This window comes from Gossypium hirsutum, chromosome A06 (assembly GCF_007990345.1).
Source record: "Gossypium hirsutum isolate 1008001.06 chromosome A06, Gossypium_hirsutum_v2.1, whole genome shotgun sequence".
NCBI lineage: Eukaryota > Viridiplantae > Streptophyta > Magnoliopsida > Malvales > Malvaceae > Gossypium > Gossypium hirsutum.
The window spans coordinates 126,858,623-126,868,155 of record NC_053429.1 but is presented as its reverse complement, the minus strand read 5'-3'; the positions used below and the strand labels follow the sequence as shown (position 1 = coordinate 126,868,155).

The 9,533-nt window shown below is 33.8% G+C and overlaps 2 protein-coding genes across 6 annotated transcripts; both read left to right on the top strand.

Annotated features, from left to right (window-relative positions):
- Window positions 1-3,949, top strand: LOC121230847 (probable serine incorporator). Of its 5 annotated transcripts, none has more exons than XM_041116349.1 (7): window positions 1-157; window positions 642-828; window positions 1,425-1,664; window positions 1,840-1,951; window positions 2,045-2,219; window positions 2,785-3,025; window positions 3,406-3,949. In XM_041116349.1, the coding sequence occupies exons 2-7, from the start codon at window positions 645-647 to the stop codon at window positions 3,693-3,695; spliced, it is 1,242 nt and encodes a 413-aa protein (XP_040972283.1). In that variant the 5' UTR covers window positions 1-157; window positions 642-644; the 3' UTR covers window positions 3,696-3,949. The 5 variants fall into 5 exon arrangements, with proteins under 5 accessions (XP_040972283.1, XP_040972286.1, XP_040972285.1 ...); XM_041116352.1 differs by having other exon boundaries at window positions 5-157; window positions 1,846-1,951; XM_041116351.1 differs by having other exon boundaries at window positions 6-157; window positions 605-828; window positions 2,785-3,019.
- Window positions 3,950-5,330: 1,381 nt separating this feature from the next.
- LOC121230846 (26S proteasome regulatory subunit 7A) lies at window positions 5,331-8,902 on the top strand. The gene is made up of 10 exons (XM_041116347.1): window positions 5,331-5,492; window positions 5,790-5,871; window positions 6,858-6,949; window positions 7,042-7,119; window positions 7,213-7,274; window positions 7,439-7,583; window positions 7,685-7,903; window positions 7,994-8,175; window positions 8,321-8,496; window positions 8,589-8,902. The coding sequence occupies exons 1-10, from the start codon at window positions 5,406-5,408 to the stop codon at window positions 8,744-8,746; spliced, it is 1,281 nt and encodes a 426-aa protein (XP_040972281.1). The 5' UTR covers window positions 5,331-5,405; the 3' UTR covers window positions 8,747-8,902.
- Window positions 8,903-9,533: the final 631 nt, after the last annotated feature.

Here is a 9,533-nt window from a genome sequence, read left to right as displayed (position 1 = left end):
GAACGTGGGCCAGCGGCTTTGATCAGGAAATTACAAGAGCTCTAGTATACAATGAACCGTATGTGATTTAAGCTTTCGAGTCTTTTCTCCTATATTCTTCGTGCCTCCCAAGACCGATCATCGTCTTTGCGTTACATTATCTCGCTGAATTTCTCAGGTAAGAAAAGAATAATTAAATTTCTTCATTTATTCTAAAACGATTTTTAGGGTTTTCCGATTTGAATATTCAGCAAATATATATTTATTTTGCAGAATTTAATAATTTATTCAATGTTCAGATAAAGGGGTTCTTTTATTTGTTGTCGTTGTTAGTTGATTGACTGGGCTGTTTGAATTTATTTGTAGTTTGAAAACGATTTTGAGGGTTTTATCGTTTGAATCTTCAACAATTAGGGAGTTTTTCTTTGGAATTTAATAATTTATTTAGTGTTTAGATAAAGATTGTCGTTGTAGTTGAAGAGGATGTGGCTTTTTCAATTTAGTTGTTGTTTGGAAACGATTTTGAGGGTTTTCCCGTTTGAATCTTCAACAATCAGGGTTTTTTTTAATGGAATTTAATGATTTATTTGATGTTTAGATAAAGGGATTCTTTTATTTGTTGTAGTTGTTGGTTGGTTGATTGATTGTTGTTGTGGTTGAAGAGGATGTGGGCTGCTTCATGTCTTGCATCTTGTTGTGCGGCATGTGCCTGCGATGCATGCCGCACGGTGGTTTCGGGGATTAGTCGGAGATCTGCAAGGATCGCTTATTGTGGACTTTTTGCTCTTTCTCTTGTTGTTTCGTGGATCCTTCGTGAGGTTGCTGCCCCGCTGATGGAGAAGCTCCCTTGTATGTTTCGTTAAACTGTGCCTTCCTTATTATTTATTTATTATTGCTGCATTGTGTGATTCACTTAATTAGCCTGTTTTGAGTTCCCAATATGTATTAAAAAAACTTTTGTTAATGTTTAACTGTGCAAATGATGCTGCTAAATTGTTGATAGTATCATAGCATTGGCGTATGCAATGGGCAGGGAAGATGAATTCTTTAGGCTTTAGTTTTATAGTCATTTGTCTCAGGAGTGTTGGATCACTCGGAGCTAATTGTTCTTTTACATGATTTCTTGATGTATTGAGTATTTTAGGGAATGTGAAGAATGCTCAGATTTCCACGTGAACATGAAATTTATCACCGTTCACCATGTTCGGGGCCATGGTTTATTGAATCAGTCCTGTTTCGTGGATAAATTAGGAGTTTTGCCTTTTCCACATTTTCCTTTGAGTGGCAACTGGTACTCATACCTTATTTCTCATCTACTGCGCTGCCCCATTTTAGATTGTCCTTAGTTATTGATTTGGGGTCCCATATTTCATTAATATAAGGTTTGAAGGTCAGCTTGTTGGAGTTATTTTGCTGATCTAGTGAATATGTTGTTATTTATTCAGGGATCAACCATTTCCATAAAACACCCGACAGGGAATGGTTTGAAACGGATGCAGTGCTGCGGGTTAGCTTGGGAAACTTTCTGTTCTTTACTATCCTAGCTTTCTCAATGGTTGGTGTGAAAAACCAGAGGGATCCTCGTGATGCTGTGCACCATGGTGGATGGATGATGAAAATTATCTGCTGGTTCATTTTAGTGATTTTGATGTTTTTTGTTCCAAACGAGATTATCAGCTTCTATGGTAAGCTATGTTTTGGTGGACCATTCTACTAAATTAAGACTATGATCCTTTTTGAAGTATCTTACATGCTATAGGAGAAAATTTTATTAAAGATTTAAATGATTAGAGAAGAAAATAATATGGCTAAAAGCACCTATGGTTAACTTAATATGACACTTAAATTTTGCTTTTACAGAGTCAGCATCAAAGTTTGGCGCAGGACTGTTTCTTTTGGTTCAAGTCGTGCTTTTACTCGACTTTGTTCATGGATGGAATGACAAATGGGTTGGATATGATGAGCAATTCTGGTTAGTTTTTTTTTTTTTTCTTTTATGATTTTTTTTTTGGTATCTCTTCTTTCTATTCTTCAGATCAGGTGCAATGCTTGCTTTTTCTTGTAGGTATGTTGCTCTACTAGTTGTTTCTCTTGTTTGTTATTTGGCAACATTTGGCTTCTCGGGACTTCTCTTCCACTTGTTCACTCCATCCGGACAAGATTGTGGACTCAATACCTTCTTTATCGTTATGACCTTGACTCTTGTTCTTTTGTTTGCCATAGTTGCACTGCATCCTGCGGTAAGCTTCTGTTTTTATGTCTTCGCAATCATAATAGCCCATCATTATCAATTCTATTAGTGTTTTGTGGAATAAAAATGTGTAAGGTTAAAATTTTAATTGGAGTAAAGTCGAGGCCGCCCTTTGCTAAATTTAGACCAGCTTGAATTCTTGTGGATTGTATATCATTAATGGGAGCTGGGATGGGCTTAGCTAAAGTTGATGGCTTCTGTTAGATAAGTGATGCTTTTTCTATGTTCGATAGACTAAATACCTTTTCGAACGAGTATTTTCTATTTTCCATGATCAACCTATTGCAACTAAAGGATATAATATAGAACCGACATAAGAATAGGTCGATTGCAAAGATGGCTTAGATTGGACAAACTATTTTCCCATTTGACCTTATGAGAATGCTCATTGTTGTGTTCTTTAAAATTGAATTATTGAAGTCTCATTTCTCACTCTCCTCACCTATTTCACGGTGTTTACACAAGAAATTACTACTATAGATTGAATTGTTGAATTGTTGTGTTCTATACATATATCTTGTTGAAATACTTTATTCTTTTTTGTCATGTAACAGGTTGGCGGTAGCATTTTGCCAGCTTCAGTTATATCACTGTACTGCATGTACCTATGCTATAGTGGACTTGCAAGTGAACCGAGAGATTACGAATGCAATGGTCTTCACAAGCATTCAAAAGCAATTTCAACTGGTACCTTGACCTTAGGTCTGCTTACCACTGTCCTGTCAGTTGTCTACTCTGCTGTTCGTGCTGGGTCTTCAACAACTTTACTCTCCCCACCAAGCTCACCTCGTGCAGGTATTGCTGCCGTATACCATTAAAATAGCCATTCATCTGTGTTCTTTTCTTAAAATTTAAGCAAGTTTTGTTTACAAATTTCACATTTTTTGGGATGAGAATAAGGGTTGGTTTCCAAATTACAGATTTGGGGTTTACTTCTCCCCTTTTCTGTCCCTTACCGCCTTTCTTATTGCACACTAACCTGAGGTTCTCTATGGCGAAAAACAAAAAAAAGAAAAGGAAAAGGAAAGAAGATAAAATTATCATATATTGAGCTTTAGCTCAATTGACAGCATTGCTATTGCAGCAACCAGGAGCACGTAGGGTCAAGCATGTTTAAGCATGTTCTTTTTCCTATTTAAGGGTACAATTTAACATCTTGATTTGAATGGTTGAAGGTGCAGGAAAGCCTTTGCTTCCAATGGACAAGGCAGATGAACATGAAGAAAAAGAGAAGAACAAGCCGGTCTCCTATTCATATGCCTTCTTCCACATAATCTTTTCTCTTGCAAGTATGTACTCAGCAATGCTTTTAACCGGCTGGTCAACCTCGGTTGGGGAAAGCGGGAAGTTAGTCGACGTAGGATGGCCATCGGTTTGGGTTCGGATTATAACTGGGTGGGCAACAGCAGGTCTCTATATATGGTCTCTAGTTGCTCCTATTCTTTTCCCAGAGAGGGAATTTTAGGTCTCCAAAGTAAGTTATTGGCCATTGTTGCAATAAATTTAGTTAATATATGTATATGTGTGTGTGATTTGACTGACCAAGATGGATTAAAAAAATATTATGTGTCTCAAAAGAGAAGTTGAATATATGTGTGTGATTAGTGATGGATTTGTTCCCACTCCTAATATTTTCATTATGTAATTATCACAATATTGAAGAAAATGTTTACCTCCACCCAAGATAGTATCGCACCTGTGGACGTAATGTCTTTTTTACTGGATTGGTGTGTATCAGTTTGTTTCGATGTATTGTTTTAAATTTATCGCTATTTTTAAATGATATATGCATATTCAAATATAAAATATTCATGCATTAATAATGTTTTGGTCGGTGCAATTGGAATTGGGTAGAATAAGCTAGTGCGATTGATATAGATCGGAATTTTAGCTAGTGCAAAAGGGAGAGTTGCACCGATTTATTACTGGAATGCTGTGTTGGTTGGAATGGCTGGAACCGATGCAGTTATATTTTCAATCTTTTTCATTATGCTCGTATCCTCTCACATTTGGTGTTAGGTTGATTACTTGTTTTTATTTTCAGGAATTTAATTTTTTTATTTTTTGAATTTTAAAATTTAGATTCATTTATTAATATCGTTAAAATTCTTATGTTAAATTTATTGACGTGACATTTTAAAATAAAAATAACTCTGTTGAGTTCAATGTAACAAAAAATGATTTTATAATGGACTTTTATTTAATAAAGACTTTTAATGGTGTTAATGATTCTTAAAATTGAGATTAAATCTTAAAATTGAGCATATTTTAGGTATCAAATTTGAAATTTAATCATTCTTATATAATCCTTAAAAAGTAGATGAATGAACTGAATTTTAGCCATTATTTCTCATGTCAAAAGAAAGAAAAAAAAAGGACAAGTGTAAATTATGTTAATATTAAAATATAGAGATTAAATCTCAAATTTAAACAAAATATAAGGATTAAAACTGAAATTTAACAATTTTTATATAATCTCAAAAAGGTAGAGGGATTAATACTGAAATTTAGCCATTATTTTCTCTTGTCAAAAGAAAAGAAAAAAAAAGGGAACCGACAGGAGTCTAAAATATGTAAAAATCAAAGCGTCGAAATTAAATATCAAATTTGAGTGAAATATAAGGATTAAAACTGAAATTTAACCATGTTTATACAATGATAAAAAACAGAGGGGTTAAAACTGAAATTTTACCATTTTTTCCCATTGTAAAAAGAAAGGAATGGATAAGTGGCTTCTTAAGGAAAGCCTTAGCCTTTTATATATAGTACTATAGATTACAGCTTCTTTCCGGAGCTCTAACTCATTTATGGCTCTTAACAAAAATTGCATTCTAATTTACAAAAATTGAGAATTTAGTTCATTTATTTTGTTAGAATTTGGCTTCATACTTTATGGAAATTAAAATTTAGTCCAAATATCGGTTAACATAAACTTGAACCACTAATTTGTACTAATTTCTAAATTTTCGTAAACTAAAAAAATCAAATTCAGACAAATTAAAATAAAGGGACTAAGTTATTAATTTCCGTAAAGTAGAAGGTTGAAATTCAAATTATACCATTATTTTATACTTTATATATGGGTGGTGTGGTTATTTTGTTTGCTACTTAATTTCTCAGTTTCAGATATCTTTCCGCTCAAGAAAAGTAGAAGAAAGCAAAAAAAAAAAAAAAAATGGCGCCTGAACCAGAGGATGAGTTCAAGGACGAGAAAAACCCTAGACCTCTTGACGAAGATGATATCGCGCTTCTCAAAACCTATGTAAATTTTGAACTCTCTTTCTCTCTACTCGTTGTTTTACGTTGAATCTTTCGGTTTATTGTTTCTTTTTCGCATTTCAGATCTGTTTCAGATACGGAAGTTCGCTTTTTTAATTCTTTAATGTAGTGTTTTTATATGTTTGAGATGTGCTGTTTAACATTAACCGCCAATTTTTAGGGTTTATGAAGTGAAATATACTGTTGAAGATCCTATGATTTGATTTTTGATGCTCCTTTTTGCTTTAGATGTATTGATTATGTGGACAAATACATGAGAATTTTCGTTTTTATGTGGCAGGGTTTAGGTCCTTATTCAACGAGCATTAAGAAAGTTGAAAAGGAGATTAAGGAAATGGCGAAGAATGTAAATGATTTATGCGGTATATGATTTCTCCCTTCTTTCACTGCTTACAATTAGGGTTATAATCGAGCTGAGTGGAGTCTGAATACTGGCAAGCTTGAGATCGACTTGAAATTCATAGCTCGATACTTGGCTTGAGCTCAATTGAACATTTATTTTAAGCTTGAGCTAGTTCGAGATATAATCGAGCTAATCAAGCTTGATTAAGCTTGTTTATCAATTTTTGCACTCAAGTTTGAACTTGAGCTTGATTAAGTTTGTATGTATTCAAGTTCGAGCTTTGCTTGATAATTAAACTAAGAGTTAATAATATATACTAAGGGCAATAACATAATTTAATAATATATAATATTTAAATATATATATTAAAATGAAAAGCTCGATAAGGCTTGCAAGCTGTTCAAGCCAAGTATTACTAAGCTCAAGTTCGGCTTGATAATTACTAAATGGAATTCGAGTTTTTTTTTAGTCGAATTCGAGTAACTAGCCAGCACTAGTGTCTCATTTACACCCCTACTTATGTTGCTGTTTTACAAAGTCATTTGCTTGCCTTTATGTTTTCTGTTTTCTTGTGTGAAATTGGGGTCAAACTGTATATTTTCATAAATTTTGTTGTTTGGTACCAAGTGATAAGTTTGAACTAATCTTGCTTTTGGTGCTTGTTACAGCATTAATGATGCAACATAATATATTGAATGGCATATTAGTTTATATTTTCATGTGAAAAATCTGTGCATTGGGTTGTGGTCGGTGGAGCATAAGTTAGCTCTTTAGGGAACATGCCTGCTTGTCTCTAAAAACCTTAATTTGCAGTATCTGACCAATCTTGACAAGGAAAAGCTTTCCTTTTGCTTACAATTTTTAATGATTAATATGTTTTCGTAATCCCTCTTCTTACTGTTGTGACTTCTTGATTGGCTGCTGTGAACACAGCATCATGTTTAGCAGCTGTGGCTGTCATACTAACGAATTCCCTTTTCTTTGCTGGTATACTTTGCTAAATAGGCATCAAGGAATCTGATACTGGGTTAGCTGCGCCTAGCCAATGGGATCTTGTCTCCGATAAGCAAATGATGCAGGAGGAGCAACCACTTCAGGTATTAAGATTTACTAAAATGGTTTCAAGAAAGTTGTGGATTTATGTTGCTTTCTCAAGTCAATTGAGTATTGGCTTTATTTTTTCATCCAGGTGGCAAGATGCACAAAGATAATTAATCCAAATACCGAAGATGCCAAATATGTTATAAATGTTAAGCAAATTGCCAAGGTATGTATCTATGGATCTCTGAGTTTAATATTTTCCCATCTGGATAGGCATCAGAAATTTTTTATTTGATATGCATGTGGCTTCTAACTGCAGTTTGTTGTTGGGCTCGGTGACAAAGTTTCCCCCACTGATATTGAAGAAGGCATGCGCGTGGGGTAAGTTTTCAACGTTACTCTCTTATGCTTTTCATAGAGTTTTATATCTGGAAAATAGTTTATTTCTCCCGTTGCAGTTGTATTGTTGCCTTCATTTGTAACCTAAGAAATTTTTTAGGTAGTTGTATGTTTGCATGACCTGAATTTATTTGTTGCCTTTGCAGGGTCGACCGCAACAAATATCAGATACAGATTCCCTTGCCTCCTAAAATTGACCCGAGTGTAACCATGATGACTGTTGAGGAGAAGCCAGATGTGACATATAATGATGTTGGCGGATGCAAGGAACAAATCGAAAAGATGCGAGAAGTATGTATGGCACCATCTTCTTTTAATATGTACACGTGCACAGTAGAAAACTTTAAGCTTTTCTCATACTATGGATTGATGATTTCTTTTTCTTTTTTTAGGTTGTTGAGCTACCCATGCTTCATCCTGAGAAATTTGTCAAGCTCGGGATTGATCCTCCTAAGGGTGTTCTTTGCTATGGTCCTCCTGGAACCGGTAAGACACTTCTTGCAAGAGCCGTCGCAAACAGAACTGATGCTTGCTTCATTCGTGTTATTGGAAGTGAGCTCGTTCAAAAATATGTTGGTGAAGGAGCTAGAATGGTCCGAGAACTGTTTCAGGTTATAACCTGCTAAAGTAGTTGTTTAACTTTTCTCTTGAATGTTATTCTACGCTACTTATTTTATTTTGGCGTTACTGAATAACCGCAGATGGCACGATCAAAGAAAGCATGCATTGTGTTCTTTGATGAAGTTGATGCGATTGGGGGTGCACGTTTTGATGATGGTGTAGGTGGAGACAACGAGGTTCAACGTACCATGCTTGAAATCGTGAACCAGCTCGATGGCTTCGATGCCCGTGGAAACATCAAAGTTCTGATGGCAACAAACAGGTCAACACTGCTACCTACGATTTCAATTCTTTATATTCAACGGAGCATTGCATCATCTTTTGTTCCTTAAAGCCATCCTGACTCGAATAGTTGGAACAGGATATGCTTACTGCTTTTGTCATACTCTATGTCATTCATTTTTCAGGCCAGACACACTAGACCCTGCATTATTACGTCCCGGACGATTAGATCGTAAGGTTGAGTTTGGTCTTCCTGATTTAGAGTCTCGGACACAGATATTCAAAATCCATACAAGAACAATGAATTGTGAACGCGATATTAGATTCGAGCTTTTAGCCCGACTTTGCCCAAATTCCACGGGTAGGAACTTTTTCCCAAAGTTTTATCTTGTTTCGAATTTTGGTTTACTTCCAAAGAGTGATTTCGAGATTTTTATGGTATTTTATTCATAGGAGCTGATATAAGAAGTGTGTGTACTGAGGCTGGAATGTACGCTATTCGGGCTCGAAGAAAAACAGTGACGGAAAAAGACTTCCTTGATGCAGTGAACAAAGTCATAAAGGGATATCAAAAGTTCAGTGCAACACCTAAATACATGGTTTACAATTAAACCCAGAAACTGGTGAGACCATATTGATTTGCAGTTCCTGAACTCCTATAAGACATGCATTTGATTCTATCATAATATATATTCACTGTATTGGAATGATAAATATTTAAAGTGCTGGTTTAAAATTTGTTTTAATGGGAATTTCATATTTGCATATACCATTTCGTACATTATTTATTTTTGGCCATGAAGTTCCTAGTCTAAGAATTGCCTTAGAAATTGATATAAAAATGAATTGTTTAGTTAAAATGACTAAGGAGATATTTATAAAATAAATTATTGGTAAACTAGCAGAATATAATTATATTATTTGATACAAGTAAATATTAATTTTTTAAAAAAATGATTTAATTTTAATTTTTTTATATTTATTAATATAATGTTTGATATTAATTTGGATGGTTTGGATGAATGAAAAATATAATAATTTGAATATAATATTTTTCTAAAATAATTTTATTTTATTTTGAGCAAGTAATTGCTTATCTACTTATATTATTTAACTTTCTTTTTTTGAAAATTTTATATTAAGTGGAAAATTAAAATAACTATGAAACACAATTAAAGTTGAAATTTTTTATTTTCAATGATTTATCATCACAGACTATTAAGAAAGATTCATTTCCAGAAGTGTGAATTGTATTATTTTCAATTCAATATACTATTATCATATTAATAGAAAATACCTTCATTATCAATATATATTTTGCCGAATGTTTTTTTTTTCATAGATGTAACAATTTGCATTATTAATTGTACAAAATATTATGTAAATTTATTTTAATTT